This window comes from Anguilla rostrata, chromosome 7 (assembly GCF_018555375.3).
Source record: "Anguilla rostrata isolate EN2019 chromosome 7, ASM1855537v3, whole genome shotgun sequence".
Taxonomy (NCBI): Eukaryota; Metazoa; Chordata; class Actinopteri; order Anguilliformes; family Anguillidae; genus Anguilla; species Anguilla rostrata.
In genome coordinates, this window is record NC_057939.1 from 35844911 (window position 1) to 35867446 (window position 22536).

Genomic DNA, 22536 nt, shown 5'->3' on the forward strand with positions numbered 1-22536 from the left:
CCTGATATGACTGTACTCATACTGTACCTGTATTATCTATTATTGGATTTTGTCCGTTCATGTTGTTTAACTGTATATGCTTTTTATCACAATGTAGTATGTTTTTAACTATTGTACATATTGTATTATTTTTTAGTATTCTAGGATGCCAAACAACATCAGGCAAAGGGACTGCCAATGAAAACTAGCCTTTTGGCTAACTCGGGTACATTTACATTTGTTTAAATGTTGATTAATGTACACTGTCCCTTTTCAAATAAAGAAATAAATAAATAAAGAATAGATTGGCAGAAAATAAAACAAAATGAAAGTTTTGGAGTGGCATACTCAAAGTCCTGACTTGAACTCAAGTCAACAAGCAGTTCATGTTCAAAAACCTATCAATTTGTCTGAATGAATACAGTTCTACAAAGAAGAGTGGGCCAAAATTCCTCCACAGTTATGACAGACTGATATCAAATTATAGGAAACATTTGGTTGCAATTACATTACATTACATTTATTTAGCAGACGCTTTTATTCAAAGCGACGTACAAAAGTGCATATCATGCTCACTAGACAACTACAAAACACACAGGTTCACAAGGTACAATATTCATTTCGTACAGCTATTTCTAACCAAGAACACAGTTTCAGTTCACACAGTGAACACTATTCTGATCTAACTTATGTCAAACCAAACTAGGGAGGAGAACAAGCTACAATATTAGGACAAATACAAATTACAAAAAGTGCTGGAATGGGGGTACATGTAATGTGTGTCATGAAAGGGGGAATTTAAAGTGAAATGGTGGCAGTTAGTCTAGGTATAGTCTGAAGAGATGCGTCTTCAGACCACGGTGGAAGATGCGTAGTGAGGGAGAGGTTCGAAAACGGACAGGGAGTTTGTTCCACCACTGGGGAGCTAGAGTGGAGAAGCTCTGTGATCCTTTTACTTGGGTGTGAGGGGGTGCAAGGCGCCCTGCTGCTGCAGAGCGGAGTGGTCGAGCGAGAATATAGAATCAAATCATGTCCTGCAAGTAGATAGGGGCGGTCCTGTTGACTGCAGTGTAGGTGACGGTCAGGACTTTGAACCTGATCCTGGCAGTGACAGATAGCCAGTGGAGTGACCGCAGCAGAGGAGTGACGTGGGAGAATTTGGAAAGGTTGAAGAAGAGTTGGGCAGCGGCAGTTAGTGCTGCTAAAGGTAGTGCAACCAGTTTAAGGTTCAGGGGGCAATTACTTTCACATGGGTGGTTAACTTTTTCATTAAATAAGTACCATACTCATTTTAAAAATGTGTTTTGAGTTTACTCAGGTTCCCTTTGTCCAATAATACATTTTACGTAAAGATCTGAAACCATTTAATGTGACAAATATGCAATTACGAAATCAGGCAGGGGCCAAATATATACAGTGCCTTCAGAATGTATTCAGACCCCTTCACTTTTTCCATTTTGTTACGTTACAGCCTTGTAAAATGGATTAAATTCATTTTTATTCTCATCAATTTAGACAACATTACCCCATAATGACAAAGCGAAAACATGTTTTGAAATTTTTGCAAATTTATTAAAAATAAAAAAACAAATTACATTTACGTAAGTATTCAGATCTTTTACTCAGTACCTTGTTGAGGCACCTTGACGCTACAAGCTTGGCACACCTGTATTTCTCCCATTCTTCTCTACAGATCCTCTCAAGCTCTGTCAGGTTTGATGGGGAGCATTGCTGCAACTATTTTCAGGTCTTTTCAGAGATGTTTGATCGGGTTCAAGTCCAGGCTCTGGCTGGGCCACTCAAGGACATTCACAGACTTGTCCCGAAGCCACTCCTACATTGTCTTGGCTGTGTGCTTAGGGTCGTTGTCCTGTTGGAAGGTGAACCTTCGCCCCAGTCTGAGGTCCTGAGCGCTCTGTTGCAGGTTTTCATCAAGGATCTCCACAGAGGAACTCTGGAACTCTGTCAGAGTGGCCATCGGGTTCTTGGTCACCTCTCTGACTAAGGCCTTTCTCCCCCGATTGTTCAGTTTGGCCGGGCGGCCAGCTGTAGGAAGAGTTGTGGTCGTTTCAAACTTCTTCCATTTAAGAATGATGGAGGGCATTGTGTCCTCTGAGACTTTCAATGCTGCTGAACTTTTTTTGTACCCTTCCCCAGATCTATACCTCAACTCAATCCTGTCTCTGTGGTCTACAGACAATTCCTTCAACTTCACGGCTTGGCTTTTTGCTCTGACATGCACTGTCAACTGTGGAACCTTATATAGACAGGTGTGCCTTTCCAAATCATGTCCAATCAATTGAACTTACCACAGGTGGGCTCCAATGAAGTTGTACAAACATCTCAAGTATGATCAATGGAAACAGGATGCACCTGAGCTCAATTTTGAGTGTCATAGCAAAGGGTCTGAATACAAATGAATTTAATCCATTTTATAATAAGGCTGTAATGTAACAACATGTGGAAAAAGTGAAGGGGTCTGAATACTTTCTGAAGGCACTGTATACAGCTATATATATATATATACACACACACAAACAGTATACACTCACTGGCCACTTCATTAGGTACACCTGTTCAACTGCAAACTGCACCTGTTAACGCAAATATCTAATTAACCAATCACGTGGCAGCAACTCAATGCATTTAGGCATGTAGAAGTTCAAACCAAGCATCTAAATGGGGAAGAAAGGTAATTTAAGTGACTTTGAATGTGGCATGGTTGTTGGTGCCAGACGGGCTTGTTTGAGTATTTCAGAAACTGCTGATCTACTGGGATTTTCACACACAACCATCTCTAGGGTTTACAGAGAATGGTACGAAAAAGAGAAAATATCCAGTGAGCGACAGTTCTCTGGGCGAAAATGCCTTGTTGATGGCAGAGGTCAGAGGAGAATGGCCGGACTGGTTTGAGCTGATAGAAAGGCAACAGTAACTGAAATAACCACTCGTTACAACCAAGGTATGCAGAAGAGCATCTCTGAACGCACACCACGTCAAACCTTGAAGCGGATGGGCTACAGCAGCAGAAAACCACACCGGGTGCCACTCCTGTCACCTAATGAAGTGGCCGGTGAGTGCATATACTGCAATGATAAGACACCCTGAAGATACAGTATTTTCACTCAAATTAACTTTGTAGGAAGAAAATGGAAACCTCAGCATGTGGATTTGCCTACATAAAAGTTAAAATAGTGTAACTATGTATGTATGTATATACCACTTATTGTAAAGCGTCTTTGAGTTCATGAAAAGCGCTATATAAAATAATAATAATAATAATAAATTTATTATTATTAATTATAAAAATGATGGCTACTACTGCAATAGAAGCATTTGTAAGCAAATGAACTATATGGTGTTTTGGTGTCTGGCCATGCTTAATATCATGCTGCCTCTCCATTTGCATACAGGTCTGTCATTAACAAAACCGCTTGTCGAAGTAGCCTAAATGAAACCATCTATAAAATTGCACAATCAATGAAATAAAAATGCAAATCCTAGTGTCTTTAAGCCATGGTAGATTTTATTAAATCAAATTAAACCAATCAGACAAAAATGAACTCATTAATTATTAGATTACTTGGATTATAGCCAGAAATTCTGAAGTAACAACAGTCTATTGTCCCAAAGTTTGTCCAAAAAAAATGTTGTCTGGTTGGGGTATGGAGTTTTAATAGGGGTGTGGTTGGTTCGGCTATTGGGTGCTACCAGGGGGCTGCACAGTGCCCCCCCATTAACTACTTTACTGCAATGAATTACTCCTCAGTTGCAGATGGCATCCAAATGCTTGGATTTAGATGTTCATTTTTAAAATGAGTCTGACAATGAGAGTTCAGTTTAATTTGCAATGCCGATATTGTGGCAATTGCAAATATTATTTGGGCAAGTAATTTCCCTGCAGTTGACAAATGTGTGCCTTTTAAATTTTTTCAACAATATCTGCTACATGGAGCATATCTGACGCATGATTAGAGAGAATTTCCCTCCGAAGTCCTACCACATTCTGGTTGCTATTTCTTATCTTATGCTAGTGCTCCTGACGACCTTATCCTTACCAGCAGTGACTGAGGTTGTCTGACAAGGTGAAATGCGAAATCGGTTACCTAGAAACTTCAATAAAAGCCCTTGAGGATTCAATTAATCACGGCTGGGGTCGATTCCAGACAAACTAAATTCCCAGACGCGAGAATTGGCTCTTTTTTGGCAGCAAATCATTCTACCAGTTAGCGACGCTCTTCTGACTTTAGCAAACTTCGTAGCATTCTGCCTACAGCGAATCTGAGCTGCCTGACACCCAGGCGCAAGATCCCACCCGCTAGTGGAAACTTCCGCTGTTTCTCCGTTTCCTATTGGTTCACGTGGTTCACGGGTTATGTAGAGGAAGTTGTAATTACTGAAAACATGCTGAGGAACAAGAAAAAAAACAACCAGCTAGCTCCCATGTTCCCGTAAACAACTGCGAAGACAACGTTAATTGGTTATGAACTGTAATATATTTCGCACTGTACAGCTGGTTAATGATTTTTCTTTAAGCACTGCCGTGTAGCTATAGCAGATCTAGTTTTATATCACGTCTTTGGTGACGACAAATACAGACGGGTCATCAGTCCGGTACGAAAACAAAAACATTCGTCCTGTGCTTAAAGTTGTTGACCAGCAAGCTAGCTAGCTGTCGTAACAGCGTAGTGAGTCAGCTAGTTACCCATTATTGTTTAAATTAAAATGTAATTGCTTTATTTATTTTTAATGTTGTATTCGTAGTGTCTGAGTCCAATGGATCAGTGTGTGAACGTAGAACGGGAGTTGGAGAAAGTGCTCCAGAAATTTTCGAGCTATGGGCAACACTGCGATAGGACACTAGAGGAACTAGTGGATTACACCAGTGGACTCAAACAGGAAATTTTACAGACAAGCGGTGAGTTAATATGTCACGCTACTTGTAATGATAATTTCTAATCTTTGTGATCACGGTCCTGGCATTTGCCAGAAGGTGGAAAAACAAGGGATTAGTACTTGGCTAGCTGCTAGCTTGCTGCTAATTTAAATTTGGAGCATGTAACTTCGCTAGCAAGCAAAGGCCCGGAGTTGACAAGAGCAGCCCATATTCATGCAAAATTAAGTGAAATTTACCATCATGTACGGCATACTGTATGCGCAGCGTGTGGTACCTGTTAATGCTGTGTTCTTATGGACACTGAAGAGTTGATGACGTTGGCACGTTATGGTCATTACGACTAGTAGTAGTTCTGGCAGATTCTCCAAAGGAACTCAAGCAAGGCGGCCTCTCAAGTGTCAGCAGTACACATTGTAAACATTGGTGGTCCTATGTTCAAAATTAATACACTTTCGTTAAAATCCACATTTGTAGACGTTTTCAGTTACCTTTGTCAACTGCTCCGAACGTTGTACAACGCCGAAATAGGCCTCCCAGACGTATACTCTCGTCAGACATATTTAAAATAAATATGCCCCCTCCCTAATCGTGGTTTTGTGCAACTAGTTTGGTTTTTTAAAGAGTGGGTCTTTAGATTGGAATTGTGATAACTCTTTTTTATTAAAAAGAGAGAGAGAGAGAAAAAGTAAACATTTTATGTGACATTTTAGCATCTCCTCATACACGTTCCCATGTACCGATCTTTACTGAGTAAGCATAGGAGAACTACCCCGTGGTACATAGCTGAGAAAGACACTGACAAATTCTTCCAGCTGTCCCCAGTAAAATATGAAAACCGAATTTTCTATTTTTAGGCACAAAACCGGCTATGTGCGCTTGCAACCCAAGGAGTGTATTCAGCCGCGTAACCGTTGCATAAACTCTTCTAGAGTTTTCCTATTTCCTAGTTTTCCTGTTTCCCTATAATATTTGATGCAATTAAGGTTCCCATTTTGGTGCATATGTTACCGTATAGATGTCTGTAATTGTTCAACCATGCATTTTACCAACAACCTAATATTACTCGAAATGTGTTGTTAAAAGGTATCAGATCCTGTTCTATGCTTTTACAATACAGATTATAGAACAGCATCAAATGTTTTGAAAAATAAAATCTAGTACTTTTGAAATATTAGGCATTTTCAAAACAAATTACTGTCCAAAAATAACTGATCAAATCATTATTGCCCTAATTTTAGTACTTCCCATAAGGATTATAACAATACCAAGATGTTGTTGGTACCATGCACTGTTCAGAACTACGGGGTCAAAAACCCTGAAAAATAAATGTTTAATTAAAAGTTTCTTAACAATAATGTGTGACCCAAATGTCTAATACTTGTAAAATATTCTTGTTGCATAGGAAGTTTCTTTTTGGAAAATTTTAGTAAGATTCAAATTCAGAATATTCCCAGAATATAGGCCTACCTTATAGCATGACCATGGGTCTTAATGTTGAAGTGGATGAACTGGTTGCAGTCTTCCAAGTCCAGTGTTTAGGAGGTAACAAATTTTGACATAGAATTCCCCTGCTGGGCCATAAGACGTAGATTTAGTGATTTTTTTTTTTTTTTTTTTTTTTTTTGGTGGGGGGGAGGGGGTGGGGCGGCATTTCAGAATCTCACTTCAGGGATCCTTTTTCCACCCATTTCCTTTTTAAAAAAAAAGAATTTTTATGTATTTCAGGAACAGAGCTAAGTCCGCCTCTGGTTGTGTTTCCATCTTTTGTTTTTTTTTTTTTAGGTGAAGAGCAGGAGCTCCCGGGCACATTGTCACTGGTGCTATCCCAGTGCTGTAAGAGGGTAAAGGATACTGTTCAGAAACTGGCCTCCCACCATAAGGACATCCACAGTAGTGTGTCCCGTGTGGGGAAGGCCATTGACAAGGTGCGCCCGACGTTTCCCATATACTTGTGCTGTACTGCAGTGTTAGAACTATTGTAAAATAAAACGGTTGATATATCAATCTTTAAAGTTTTGGGACTGTGCTACTAGTAATTCAAGTGTAGGAAAAAAACCTGTTGATTTGAACAAATTCAGATTGTAAGTGACCATTCTAGGACTGGACTGTACTAGGAGTACAGTTACAACAATAACTCCTATCTGTAGAATAAGACTGCTTCTGTTTTGATCTGAGTTGTAATATTTGTCTGAGTATATTGTCAGTGTCCTACAAAACCTTGTATCTTCCTAAAATGAATTCACAGGAACCACAAAGATATTTACATTTTTTTCCATTTTTCAGCACATTATGATTTGGTTACATGGGGGTGTGTGTACTACAAAGAGAGATTACCAGCTTTAACCCTAGGTTTTCTGTATCACAAATCTGACTCACTTTTAATCTGGATATATTGACATGGTAATTTATGCTGCATGGCTAACCTGGTCTGGGGCAGGCTATTTTAAGACTAATGGATTGAAACGTATGAAAGCATTGCCCTTTGACCAATTAACTCCTTGGAAGAAGGCATGTCTATTCCTGGACGATCCCATAGAGCAGGGATCGTCAACTCTGGCCCTCGAATCCAAATCCAGCCCTGGTTTTATTTTCTTCTGGGTAATTAGTGCTATTGATTGGCCAGACTGTCTTCACATCTGACTCCCAGCCAAGGGAGGGTGGAAAACCAGCAGTTCTCTGCCCTTGAGGACCGTGAGTTGCTGATCCCTGCCATAGAGCTTTCCTTGTCTTACGTCCCAAATGTTGTATTCATAACTTCAAGATTTGAGTCCTAAGTCAGTAACTCATGTAAATTTTGTAACTGCCAAAATTATTTGCCTTTATGTTGGCATTAGAATAACATATGAGACTGATAATTAGATAATTATCAAAAGACACCACATTAGTTGCTATAGTTAATGCTAGTGACTTTTGATATAATTATTTGATTATCAGTATGCATGAGGAACCCAGTTTACCTGCCGCTTTGACCCAACTCACATATTGCAATGATGACAAGCTGAATATAAAATTGATTTGCAATCTGAAATGTGCTTGTCATTGTTTGTTGATGAACAGAGTAATGAATAAAAGCTGTTGAGCATTGGTAAACTGAATTATCAGTAATTTCATCAGTCTGTTAAATTACAATGTTGTCCTTAAAAAGTGATATGAATACATTTTGAGGCCAGTGTAACACAAATGCATGTAATGCTCAGCCAGTTGTTTAAATTAATAATGGGGTGAAATTAAAATTAAGTATTTATTTTTGAGCATCAAGTAGCATAGTTTTTATATAGGCCTACCAGTTTATTGGAAGAACACTTCTGAATTTAATCAACGACAGCTGTTTTGGAGACAATAACACCATATACAGAATCTTTTTTTATTTGTTTGTGCAACAAAGTTTATTTTTAATTGAATACTTCCTGTAAAATGAAGCATATAGCCAATTGCAGATGCATGGTTAAAAACGTAGATGAAGTAGGCTACAAAGAGTTGTGAGCATCAATTATTTTTCTGTATGAATAACCCCTAGTCTCTTGTAAAACCTGGTTTTGTATCTTCTAGAAGCAAGTGTTGTTAGCATGGAGCAGTACTAATGAATTTGAGAACATGCTGCAATTGGGACTAAGGCAATTTAGTCTTGATCTTGATCTAGGCTGCATCTGGGAAATACGGAAAGTCTTGAGAAAATTTTGTGCTAGTCTCCAAATGGAAGGCACAATGCAATTGACCCTTAAGGTTTGAAACAGCTTGAGACATCAGTAATGTGAGACATTAAGGCTACATTTACATCACCACTCTTGCTGTGACCTGATTGCGAGTTCTTCCACACATCTGACACAGATTGGATTTAATTGTTCCAGAAAAACACATGCTTTCTGATTTTTTTGAGATTGGATGCCGGCCTTCTTCATATGTGGTATTCAGTTCGGATACAGTTCTGATCGCTAACATCCAACCTGAATTTAAACACTAAGAACGGATTTTTTCCCATAGTGACATAGTTAACGTCATTTTAGTGTGTTGTGCAACATTAAATGCAAATGTTTTGGTAATGCAAATACATTTGTGCCATTTTGCAGTTTTATTTGTTTGCATTGGGTATAATATTAAGAACACATATTGTATCCTGCATTTGATTATGATTTACCGATGGTACTCTGTGCATGTGCGTCACACAAGCTACATGGGCACATACAGGTATTTGCATACATTGCTACAAAACATCTGACTTGGGCATCAAGACCTACAGTGAAAATGTAACCTTAGAATAGAGCAAGATTTAAACTTGAAAAATTTTTGGAAAAAAATTACAGACAAGGTTTTGAATGACACTGATTATTCGCTCTGCTGTGGTTCTGTTGATCATGTTTGTTGAGTACTGACGATTCTTTGAGGCAGAACTTGGACTCAGATCTGGGCAGTGTCGGGATGGAGGCGTGTTGGCAAACGGAGAGCCAGAGGGTGCTCAGTGAAGTCATGGTGGAGCACTTTTTTCGTCAGGGAGTCCTGGATGTAGCTGAGGAGCTGTGCCAGGTAAGTGCCCTCGCCTGGCCACACACAGCACCCACAAGCGTGGACCACACACAGCTATAATAGACTGGCTGTGGTTAAACTCAGGATTTGGTTACCATTTAAACATTTTTAAAGGGATCAATAAATTAGAATATAGAGGTTCTTTTTGGGTTGTTAAGTCAGCAGAACAGGCAGGTGTAGGTAGAAAATAGTTTCACACTGACATTAAGAAGTGTTTTTTACTGTAATTTGTGCACAGAATAGAAGGAGAGACCCTTTGTATGTCCAGATGAAGCTTGATACAGTGCTGGCCACTTTATAACAGTTGCTGGGCTGGAGTTAGCCATTGTATCACATGATGAACAGACAATGAACACAAACTGAGGCAGGGGAAAACCCAGGCACCAACATACAACAGTCATCAGCAAAAGGTCCTCTTTTAGGCCATGCAGTAAGGCCTTTTATAAGGCTATTCCTGGTAGCACACAGTATGATAAGTTTAATTTTCATTCTGAAACTTGCATGTTTTCTGAAGATTTTACACAAGAAGAATGATGTAAAATACTGCCTTGGTGTTCAAAATGAAGATAGCAAACCACTAAGGTAGCTTAAGATTGACAGAAGCCTCTTTCACCATGTGTTAAATGTGTGTTTGATACTTGGCTTGTTAGATGAGATTTTAGTCCATTATTGTGCTATCTAGTCAGTTTTATGTCACTTTTATTGTGAAAAGTGAAATTAATAGGGTTTTGTTTGCTTCTCTCTGTTTTCAGGAAGCTGGACTTTGCATTGATCCAAGTCAGAAGGAGCCTTTTGTGGAACTGAACAGAATACTAGAAGCTCTTAAATTGAGAGATCTCAGACCTGCATTAGAGTGAGTGTTCTTACATTTAGTTTTATTTGCTCAAAATTGTGGACATTCTGGTTTTGCACAATGTATGTACAGACTGGCAGGTTTGGGCTCAATCATGAAAATCCTTGAATGTCATTTAATTGTGCCAATTGATTGCATCAAACTCCCCACAGTGCATCACACTACATGAGGATTTCTACACAAGGGAATTAAAATAGTCATGTTTTTTTTTTTTTATAAATGTCAACATGTTCAATTTCTGTTCACATGGCAAAGGGTCTTTGTAGTATTCAGGCATTCACGCTTCACCATACATATTTAGCCCTATGTAAACTAGACTTGAGGCCCATGCCTCAGACAATAGCTCTGAATTGTACCACCCACTTCAAAAATGTTCAAATATAGTTAAAACTACTGAAATATGTTTGGGTGAATGTTGCTCACTAAATGAATGTTTTACTTTTTGCTGTAGACTTGAGGCCCATGCCTCAGACAATAGCTCTGAATTGTACCACCCACTTCAAAAATGTTCAAATATAGTTAAAACTACTGAAATATGTTTGGGTGAATGTTGCTCACTAAATTAATGTTTTACTTTTTGCTGTAGCATTCTATCTGCTGTGATTTGTATTTATATCAGGTGTTTGCAAATGTTGCATGACTAACCATATGCATGAATGTCAGCGTTTCACGCTAGTGCGAAAGACCACATGGAAGCTGGATATGGCATTGTTAGCTCGCATACCATATGAATGACTTCATTTTCAAAAAAAAGTGTCAAAAAGAGTTGTCTAGATTTTGTAGTTTATAGAAAACTGTCTAGTCAACTCAGGTCAACATAATTGAAATGGAACTATGGTTAATTGGCCTTGAGGTTGGTAAGAACTGCCTAAAACAAGATGTATCTCTTCTGGCCCTGGAAAATTACTGTGTGTTGGCTGTGGTTATGTATTCATTGTTTTTGACTGAGGTTATGATTGAAGTAATTATATTGACAGATATGTATTCTATTTTGGTGTACAAGTCCTTAAAATATGTAGAGGAGTGCACCTTCTTTACAAAAAATGAAGTAACATAGCACACCCTCCTGGTAATTGGCTGTTGTTGGAGTTGGAGTTGGTTCCACAAGTATATCTGTGCGCTGAGTATTTTGTCATGTGACTCCCCCACCCCATGGCTTCCCTGATTTTCTGGCTCTCAGGTGGGCGGTGGAGAACAAGGAGATGCTCATGGCCCAGAACAGCTCCCTGGAGTTCAAGCTGCACAGGCTGAATTTCATTAGACTGCTGATGGGAGGAACAGCCAATCAGAGAGAGGCACTTCAGTATGCTAAAAACTTTCAGCCTTTTGCTCTCAACCACCAAAAAGGTACTTCTATTTTTCATTTATTTAGTGAACTTATTATGTTATTAATTGAACCCACTGATAATATATTTCATGCATAGTCCATAACTACTTGAATTTTTGGACTTTATAGTCACCATTGCAATTTCACTAAAATGCACTAAAAAGACCATTCAAGAGTTATACAGTTGAGGCAAAAAGTTTACATAAACCTAGGCTAAAGATATTCAAACTCAATTTTCTCACAACTCCGCACATTTCATGTTACAGTACATTTCTTTTGGCAAGTCAATTAGGACATCTACATTGTTCACATCAGAGGTCATTTTAAAACAATCGATTAGAGACAGATTTATTTCAGCTTTAATTCACTATATCAGAATTCCAGTGGGTCAAAAATTTACATACACCAAGCTGACTCTCTTTAAACAGTCAGTCAATATTCCAGAACTTTTTGTAATGACTTTTTAGAAACTTCTGATTGGTCAGTTGTCATAATTAGGAGTTAATTGGCACCTGTGGCTGTATTTAAGGGCCTACCTTTAGAGCCACTGCCTTTTTGCTCTTGATACCATGGGAAAATCTAAGCAACTCAGCCAAGACCTCAGAAAAAAATTGTGGACCTGCAAAATTCCTCCTTAGGAGCAATTTCCAAACAACTGAAGGTACCACAAGCATCTGTGCAAGCAATTGTATGCAAATATAAAAATCTTGGGACCACACAGACACTGCATCAGAAAGGAGGCACAAATTAACTCCCAGGGCTGAACGAATGTTGGTGTGAAACGTTCAACTGAACCCCAAGACTACAACAAAAGAACTGGTGAAGGAGTTGGAGGTATCAGGTACCAAAGTATCTACATCCACCATTAAGAGAATCGTACATCGCCATGGCCTGAAAGGTTGTTGCGCAAGGAAGAAGCCCCTACTCTACGACCGGCATAAAAAAGCCAGAATGAATTTTGCAGGTGATCACCAGGACAAAGATCTAGGCTGCGTTTCCCAGGGTCTCCTTAGCGCTACGTGCGTCATAAGGTATCCCTTAAGCTCTTCCTTTAGCTCTCGAGCTGTTTCCCAGCGTCTCCTTAGCTAAGGTATACCTTAATTAAGGAATACCTTTAAAAGGGTGGTCTGAGGCACTCGTAAGCTGTCTGTTAGCGATGCGCTCCGCGGTTTCAGCCTTATTATGCCAACATTTTGCTTTTCAAATCGACAGTTGTACTACAGTGCGCATCTAGTAGCACATCGGCATGCGAAAATGAGTTTAATATTTACTTTACGAAAAGTAATTATCCAATCAACGTGTCTGTGCATAGCACGTCGTGAGACTGTTGTCGTTTTACCTGTCTATCCCCATCATGATGGTAATTAAGTATAGGGCCATGATAATAATCCAATTTGTGAAAAGAAAAAAAAAAGTTTTTTTTTAAATTTATACGTAGTGGCGCTAACTTAGGATATGGCTTTTCTGACTGCATACCCTGTAGAAATTAGTTCGTTTGTGTGTGATAGTAGGCATAGCTTCCTCTTCTGCAATATTAGATTGATGTAAAATGATTATGACAACACGTGTAATATTAAAACGTCATTCACAAGCCTTTACAAGTGAGACAATCGATTCGCTTGGCATCGATTGATAAACTTTTCAGCACCACAGTGAAGGCCAGCTCCAACTTACGATGTACCTTTAAGTTGTCGCTTAACAGTTGCCTTAAGGTATAGTCTGGGAAACACTCGTAAAAAATGGTTTCCCTTAAGAAGGTATACCTTAAGAACCTTCGTAAAACGTTAAGGTACATCGAAACTCGGAAACGCAGCCCTAGCCTTTTGGAGGACTGTTTTCTGGTCAGATGAAACAAACATTTGGCCATAATGATCAGCGCTATGTATGGGGAATAGGTGAGTTACAAGAACACCTCCACATGGGTGAAGCATCATGTTGTGGGGGTGTTTTCCTGGAAAAGGGATTGATGCACTTCAGAAAATAGATGGCATCATGAGGAAGGAGGATTATCTCGAAATAAGCAACACTTCAAGATATCAGCTAAAAAGTTAAAACTTGGTCGTAACCTGGTCTTCCAGACAACAAAGTACAAGTATTGGAGTGGCCATTACAAAGCCCTGACCTGAATCCCACAGAAAATTTGTTGACTGAACTGAAAAAGTGTGTCCGAGCAAGGAGGTTCACAAATCTGACTGAGTTATACCAGTTCTGTCTGGAGGAATAAGCAAAGATTCTGGCAAAATATTGTGAGAAGCTTGTGGAAGGCTACCCCAAGCATCTGATTCAAGTTAAGCAATTAAAAGGCAATGCCACCAAATACTAACAAAGTGTATATACATTTTTGACCCACTGAAAATCTGATAGTACATAAAACCTGAAATAAATCTGTCTATTAGCTATTATTTTGAAATGACCTCTTGTGGAAAAAAAGTGGATACCCTAATTGACTTAACACAGGAAATTTATGGTAACATGAAATGTGTCGTGTTGTGAAAAATTGAGTTTGTCTTTATCCTAGGTGTATGTAAACGTTTGGCCTCAACTATTCAGGTCTGTTCTCTTTTTATCAGTAGATCATACAGTTTATTGTAGTTATCATTTGATGTTTCATTTGGGTATTGAAATTAATTTGCCTTTTTTTTTTGGAAAAGTTCTGAAAGCAACAAAGTGATGTACTTATTTGGACACCCAGTCAGTGGCTCTCACAGGACTGCTTTGTTTGGCCAACCAGTGTCTTCTCTAGATTTGAAATTTAATTGAAGCATGTTTACTTAACAATGACATAATGAAAAATGGGCTAATAATAATAAGAAGACAAAGACAAAGAAGAAGAATTGTAACATTGACTAGAACTCTATAGAAAAGGCGATTATAGCATGATTATTGTATATGCATAACACCTAACACTGCAGTGGATTATCAGATTGCTACTCTGATAGGAAGCATGGCGATCTGACCCTCTTCCCCACAGACATCCAGGTGTTGATGGGGAGCTTGGTGTACCTGCGGCAGGGGATAGAGAACTCGCCCTATGTCCACCTGCTGGATTCCAACCAGTGGTCAGACATCTGTGACATCTTCACCCGAGATGCCTGCTCACTGCTGGGCCTCTCAGTGGACTCCCCCCTCAGTGTCAGGTGAGGGCCTTTCGAGACTTTTCAGAAGACCTTGAACGTGTAACAAGTGTAATGATTAAATGGCAGTCTGGTTGTGCAAATGGTAAGGCCGTTTGCTTTGCTGGTGGTGAAACGTACAGTGGAAATGCTCAGAATTCTGCTGTGTCAGAGTGATAGGTGCAATAATGTTGGCCCGATATGTTCACTTCCTTGTCATTACAGTTTTTCAGCAGGCTGTGTTGCCCTGCCTGCCCTGATCAACATTAAAGCAGTCATTGAGCAGCGACAGTGCATAGGCGTGTGGAACCAGAAAGATGAATTGCCTGTGAGTACCAGCCTGCTTATGACACGTCGCAAAGCCACAAGGAGACCTAACTTCATTGCATGTGTACCATTAATTTGGTTTTTGTTTTGAGTTATATTAATGGCCATCTGTGTGTTTAGGGGAGGGGGAGATCAAAAACGTGTACTCATTTTCACAAGCTTTCAGATTTGCTTTTGCTTTGTGAGTTTTTGACTGGACTGCAACAGCGGGGCCAGCCCTACAAACGGGAATGTCTGCGACTGAGTGACTGAGTGAAGTTACACCATTGGTCGACCGAGTTATGAAGTTACACCATTGGTTGGCCGGATCACGTGTGTTAGGTCCAGTCATATACTAGGTTTTAACCTGGTCTTGTTTTTTTTTTGACATGGACATGAGCTTCTGGTACTGTACCATTTTTTGCTAAATGTATGTGCACGTGTAGATAGAGGTGGACCTGGGGAAGAGGTGCTGGTACCACTCGGTGTTTGCCTGCCCCATCTTGAGACAGCAGACCACAGACAGCAACCCACCCATGAAGCTGGTGTGTGGACACATCATCTCCAAGGATGCCCTCAACAAAATGATCAATGGAAGCAAGTATGTAAATGGCTGCTTCATTATACAAATCATTTTCTCAGCTGGAATTCGTTCTAATTATTTATTTACTTATTTCCTTTTTTGCAAATTATACATTACAGACTTGTGCCAAATGTACTATGGACCTCATTTGTTAACAGAATTTCATCTTAAGCTGTAATTTATCACAAACAAATCAAATATTTTCAGAGAAGTTATAACTTGATGCGTATTTTCTTGTGGTTGGATGAACACAAGAAACCTAAGTTAGATGTTAGGGTTAATTTGTTAATTTGTCCTTTTTTCACTTTATGCAACAAATAATATCTCTGCAGCAAATTCCAAATTCTGGAATGGTTCATTTGTGCTTAGACTCAACCGCAATACAACATGAAACTCTTTTTGCAATGGTCATGTCTTCGAAGCAACATCACCATTTTTTAACCCAGCCCATGCAACAATGTGTTATCATGTGGTCTACAGGTAATGAGGTCTCCCTATATTACCATAAGATATGTACTATGGCCCTCTGACCTCAAATAGACACCCTGCATTGTACTTATTGGCAATATTAATTTCTCATTGAATTCAAAGCATGTTTGTTTCCCATTTTAAGGTTGAAGTGCCCATACTGTCCAATGGAACAGGTACCAGCAGACGCAAAGCAAATCTACTTCTGAAGGACGGTCAGGAATTTGGCAGTCCTCTGAAGTGTTTGCGTGTGTGTGTGTGTGTGTGTGTGTGAATGTGTGTTGTACTGCAGGGTGTTCATTTTGGAAAATGTGCCAATATGTAGAAACACTGACACGCTGCAGATTTGGAGAGAGACATAGTGACTGTATTATGCTTCTTTTATACAATTATCTGAAGAGGCCACACCAGCGCTCAATGTCTTTGGCCGGTTTATTTAGTGAAAGATATGTATTATTTTCTATTATTTTTTCTCTTCTTGAAATATCAGTGTATCATCATATTGATATGTTTGTATGTCAACTGTTGGGAAATTTGCTGTGGAATGTGTTTCTTTTTTCTTCTAAAAATGTATATAAATTTGCCTAAATGGATATGTAGCTACTACTACTACTGGTTTGCATTTCTATTTTTAATTGAAAACAAGTTGTGTACAGAGACAAGTGGAAATGGCCATCTCTGGGCCTGAGCTATTTAAAACGCATTGCTAATTTATATTGTTTAATTGTGGAGGTGTGGCAAGAATTGTTTCTTTGCTTTAATGATTATTGTTTTGTGTAATGCAATATTTAGTAAATACAGACAGGGACAATATTTTCTCCTAGTTTCTGTTGGTTTTGGAAATAAAGCACTGAAACAAAGCTTTAGTTTCAGAATGAATTCTCGGTACTCCTGTATGCGCAAAGTGCTTTTCCATAACTTCAAATGTATATTTGAATTCTGCACAAATGTGCAGTTAACATGTTTGTAATGCAAATGGCTAAAAGTCTCAAAATATTAAGCTGGTATATAATATTTTGTGTTTACCCATAATATCCACCCTTAGGGTTAGTAAGGTTAGGAATGGAGAACAATAAGGTTTGGCTCTCTGTAGAAAAAGGTGTAGTAGATTTGGCTAGAAGAAAAAGTCAAAATGGTTTTTAATCAATACCTTAAGATAAAACATGATCCACAGTCAAACATATTCAAGCTTCAACGTATTACATAAAAACTAGAGTTTAGAAAGAACTCTGAGCATCCTCCTCAACCCTGTTTACCCCATCACTGGTAACAGGATTGACTGTACAAGGTAATGGCTGCCATTACTAGCCATGTGGGGTAGTTAGCAGTACCAAATAATGTGAAAAGCAAGAGGACTTTAATATTATTTATATTAATGATTTGTAATCAGTTTACAAAAAAAAAAAAACATCCAAATAAAAATGATACACCAAAGTGTTTTGATATACTTTTGTAGATTAAGATTTTTTTACTTTTGAGGGGACACAAATTGGCAGTCTTTTGTATACTCACCCATATAACTTAGTATTTGTGCTGGTATAGATAATGGATGGATCTCATACAATACAAGTTAACGACTTCATTCGATTCAAGGTTATGCCAATCCACTAGACTGAATACTTCTTTGTGGTGATGATGGAACATTGTGAACTCACAGGCTATTATTAAGGTGGCAACTTGTAAGTTAGACTACTGTAAGCCTACGAGTTCCTCGCAAAATTGTTTTATTTGTTCCACTCTTGAGCTACTGTTTTACATTTTCCTAATCAGCTAACATTAGCAGCAATACACAAATCCCTGTGTTTTGAGGAGAGTAGCGGTGTAGTTATATAATGTTATAAAACTAATATCTGAACTTGGTAATTGACAGCACACTAGTCTTACCAGCTAGCTAGCTAGTCTAGCTATTTGTATCTGAGATGATTGCTTTGCTACCAGATTTTTTGGACACAAATCAAATAGATAACATCTAACGCATGTAACTGCCTGTTAAGCTACTTAACGGAATGTCAGAAACGTGTGTAGTTGTCCTGTCATTTCAGAGGGTTCATATCAGGGATTCCTCTTCCAATTGAACTGGTAATGTTAAGTATGTATTTCTGGTCTGTGGCTGCGTTAATCAGCACTGACTAGTGCTAGCTCCATACAGATCTGTTATCCATACCCAGTTCAGTAATCATGGAAGTTCAAACTACTTTACGGTCATGTTCCTTGTAAGCTATTCATCAGTTATAGGCGTTCCACTACTCCGAGTCATATGTTGAGTCATATGTTGACCAATCAGAGTCTAGTGCTGGACGAATAAAACAACTTGCCTATAACTTCATTACTGAATCATGTCAAGTAAAATCACACATGATTCTTATTCTTATATGTGTTTCAGGTATAACTGGGTTGAAAATATGACCGTAAAGCCCTCAGTTTGATTGAAAAAGGCAGGAGTTTTTCCATTATAGCCAATGGGGAAATCGAGAGTTGGAGTGCACTGGACACCATATTGGTTTCTGCTACTTCTGACTCCTCCTGCCCCTCCAGTTCTTGTGTACTATTGTGCTATTTGGGCACTACGCCAGGCTTAGCATTGCTGCCAAGTCAGCATCAATGCTCTCTCTATAGAATATAATGGTTTCACTCCATGTCGAGCATTTTGATGCTGATCATTTGAACGCAACTAAAGAGTTCTCCCCACTACTTAGTTATAGTTGGTCTCAGCAGCTTTGTGAATAGGTTTTAAGAGGAAACCCTTAGCTGGGAATTTTTTTGGGCCACTTAGAAGTCCTAAGGTAAGATAAAATGTTTTGTGAATAAGGTTCCTCCGGTTTAAATTCCAGCTAAGCATGCTGCAGTTGACCCACGGTGGCTTTCAGAGATTTTTAGGCAATTGCAAGGCAGAGCACCTCTTTAAAAACCACTTCATTTGTAACGGTCTTTTTGTTCACTTGTTCGTAGCTTAGTTTAGCTATGTACTGTATAATGAAAACAGAAAAGTCTCTGTGCCAAGTTCACAAGTTGCTAGCATCATGACTGCAAACGTCGTATGCCTACTCAGTAGGTATTTGTTTTAAATTATGTAAATTACATTATCAGAAACAATGGCCATAAGCTATGTAGCCTACCTGCATATACAGAAAGTTGAACCTGTGAACAATAATAATCCAGAAAAAAAAAACAGCCAAACAATTCTGACAGAACAGCAAGCCATTTAGGTGGTGACCGTTGTCAACATTCCAGTGTCAGTTGTTATCCCAACACCGAGAACACATCAGGCACACAATATAGATACCGGAGGTGGGCAATGAGGGCCATATTCGTTTCTGGCTTTTATGCCAACTTCCGGCCTTAATTACTCAATTAGCCCTTAATTTTTACATCATCTGACAGTCTTGATAAGCGCATGAACGACAGACGAAGACTGTTTTCGTGTCCCTGAATGAAATGTGTTACTATGATCTAATCTACGAGTGCACCAGTGTTGTTGTATACAGCCAATTGGCTCATTTATGCAGGGTAATTGGTGGAAACAAAAACATGCTTACACACCGGCCCTCCAGGAACGGAATTGCCCACCCTTGGTCTATACAATGAAACCTCAACTCATGTAAACTTTGCATCAGTACCCTAACTTTGCATTGAAGGCAGTGTTTTTCATCTGAATGAAATCAATACATTTTTGTGTTTTTCCCCTTCAATATTTAAAAATTATTTAAATATTCAATAATTAGACAACAGCACAGAACTTAAACTTAAATTCCAAAGGCAATCTCAAAAGTGCAAGAAACCATTAAGGTAAACTGGAGGAAATGCATCAAACATACGCATCACCATTCAGTACAAAACATGAAGTCCAACAACATAAAACTCAAATCCAACTACAGTATTTGTATACAGTATGTTGCTGTATATGTAAATAAACTACAAGCAAAGAAGACAATATTTACAAGCATGGGAAAATGCACAACAATGGTTGAGTTCTCTGGGGTCACTTAATTCTTAATACCAATCTTTCAGTTCCAAATTTAATTTGGCGTTTTATGTTGGCTATCTTGTTGCTCCAGAATTCTGTGGAGTATATTGCTTTGCAAATATCTAAGGAATGTATATATATATATATATTTTTTTTTTTTTTTCATTTCAGTTTGGTTTGTAAGAGGGAAAAAGTGAACAGCTGACACCTTTGTCCTTAATTTGGTATTGGGATAATTGGTATAATTAGGAATTGTACAGCCAACTGAAGACATACACTAGCCTATATGGCCAAAAGTATGCGGACACCTGACATCTAACATATCATCCAAATTATGGGCATTAACATGGAGTTCGTCCACCCTGTGCTGCTATAACAACAGGGTTTCTCCTGCATAGAGAATTACGAGGCGGCCGCCTCCGTCAAATTTCGTGCCGCCTCCAGCTCTCGACAAAACTCTGACGGGTGTCTTCATGAAAAAGACATTTATTCTATGAAAACGATTCCATCGAGAAAACTGGTTACTTCTCATTTTATACAATTGGCATCAATTTTGGTCATTACATTATTTAAGAAAACTGAATGAAACCATAACTCTATCAAATAATCTCCCTAGCTCTGTCTTGCTTTTGAAAATGTTGCGGTCTCGCAGTGTAGACATAGCGTTTCTCTAAGACCCTCTGAAACCGGGTTTGAATGCCAGCTAGCTTTATGATAAGTTCCCCGTCGCTTGTCACCTAGCCAATATTAAAATTAAAATGGTTTCACGGCATGCTTGCTATCCAGGCTAGCTAGTTACTTAGCTAACTAACTATTGAATTGTATACAAAACAGCAGTTACTACAAACGCAATCGTTTACAAAGATACGCATGAAAATGCGTCCCGTAGCTATGACTTAAATATGGAACGCCTATTCTACTGTCAAAATAAGGGATGATTCTGTATTTTGCTGGATGGTTGGCATTCCTAAATTAACCCAGTAACTAGAACCGCGATTCAACGTTGAAATCAATTGTGAAATTGGACACTGAAAAGTGGAGGGGACGTAACAACAATTCAAAATCGAAAGAATAACGTTGCTGTTTTAACTGCTGAATGCTGGATTTTGTAGCGCATTGATTTTAGAACTGTTAAAAGGCCTGGAGGTGTCCCTTTACTGAGAAATAATGCCCACCCCTTGGACCAATCAGAATTGAGTATTCTGCCAAGCCGTTGTATAAAAAGTAATAATTCATGTTACTGACGAGATGCGGTAAATTCGTCTGGTTTGAAATTAGTGCACAACCACAAGAAGGCCCCTGTGAACTGTAAATGAAAACAAAACAATAGCTTGTTATATTTGATTTGATTCTAAACAACTTTGTTGTTTGTTAACTGTGTAAATTAACACATTAGCTTTTATGTTGTATTTAATGTTGAACAGGGCACCTTTATTTATTTTAATAAAATATGCTTTAACGTGATAATTGTCATTTTCTTCAATCATAATTATTAGAACTCCTACAATATGTTGCTTGTAAAAAGTGTTTGCTTGAGCCAGTTGAAGGCATGGTACACATGCACGTGTGCACGCATAGGCGTAGATTTTGGGGAGATGCAGGGGATGCGTCCCCCGCAATATTTAGAACATAAAATTAATCTCCTTATTTTGTGTATTCCTTTACATAAAGACATTTCCCCCATAAATTGATGCAGAAAAGGCACAAATTGGTGCATAAAAATTCACAGGAAATTAAGTGTTTGATGCTCAAAATTTCCTGGGTGAGGACACTCACACCCCCCACATAATGCGCCCCTACACCACCTCCGCCTCATTTTGAGCCAGGAAAAACCCCGAACAACACTCTTCTGGGAAGTCTTTATGCTAAATGTTGATGCATTGCTGCAGGGATTTACTTCCATTCAGCCCGAACAGCGTTAGTGAGGTCAGGCACTGATAGGACAATTAGGCCTGCCTTGCAGTTGGCTTCCCAATTGATCCCAAAGGTGTTGGATGGGGTTGAGGTCAGGGCTCTGTGCAGGCCAGTCAACTTCCACACCGTTCTTGACAAAACCATTTCTACATGGTCCTCGCTGTATGCCCAGGGGCATTGTCATGCTGAAACAGGAAAGGGCCTTCCCCAAACAGTTGGGGAAGCACAGAATCATCTGATTGTATGCTGTAGCATTAAGATTTGCCTTCACTGGAACTAAGGGGCCTAGCCCAAACCATGAAAAACAGCCCCAAAGGTGTCCAGATACTTTTGGTCATATAGTGTACCTACATTCTTCTCTTGAAGTCAAGGAAATAATTACATAATGCAGTCCACATAATTGTTACAATATACTTCTTTTAATGTACATACCATACATTTTTGAATTATTCTCCTGCTGAAGTGAATGTGAATTCAGAAGGTACACATCTTAAGAAAGTTTTAGAGCTGCTTTAATGGATTCAGTTGGATTTTCTCTGTTCAAAACTGTGGCTATTTGGCCTGCCAGTAGGCAAAATCCAAGTGGTACATATTTTAGACACAGACACTGA

General features: G+C 38.9%; 1 protein-coding gene and 1 long non-coding RNA gene across 2 annotated transcripts in view; one reads left to right on the plus strand and one right to left on the minus strand.

Annotated features, from left to right (window-relative positions):
- LOC135259613 (uncharacterized) overlaps positions 1 to 5420 on the minus strand; it is a 23660-nt gene extending 18240 nt beyond the window's left edge. The window contains exon 1 of the long non-coding RNA XR_010331340.1: positions 5151 to 5420. This is a non-coding gene — a long non-coding RNA (uncharacterized LOC135259613). The remainder of the gene's footprint in view (positions 1 to 5150) is intronic.
- On the plus strand, positions 4366 to 16907 carry LOC135259610 (E3 ubiquitin-protein ligase RMND5A). Its single transcript, XM_064344167.1, has 10 exons — positions 4366 to 4593; positions 4744 to 4897; positions 6659 to 6801; positions 9263 to 9397; positions 10150 to 10250; positions 11431 to 11597; positions 14549 to 14714; positions 14916 to 15018; positions 15443 to 15597; positions 16193 to 16907. The coding sequence occupies exons 2-10, from the start codon at positions 4756 to 4758 to the stop codon at positions 16254 to 16256; spliced, it is 1176 nt and encodes a 391-aa protein (XP_064200237.1). The 5' UTR covers positions 4366 to 4593; positions 4744 to 4755; the 3' UTR covers positions 16257 to 16907.
- The last annotated feature ends 5629 nt before the right edge of the window (positions 16908 to 22536 follow it).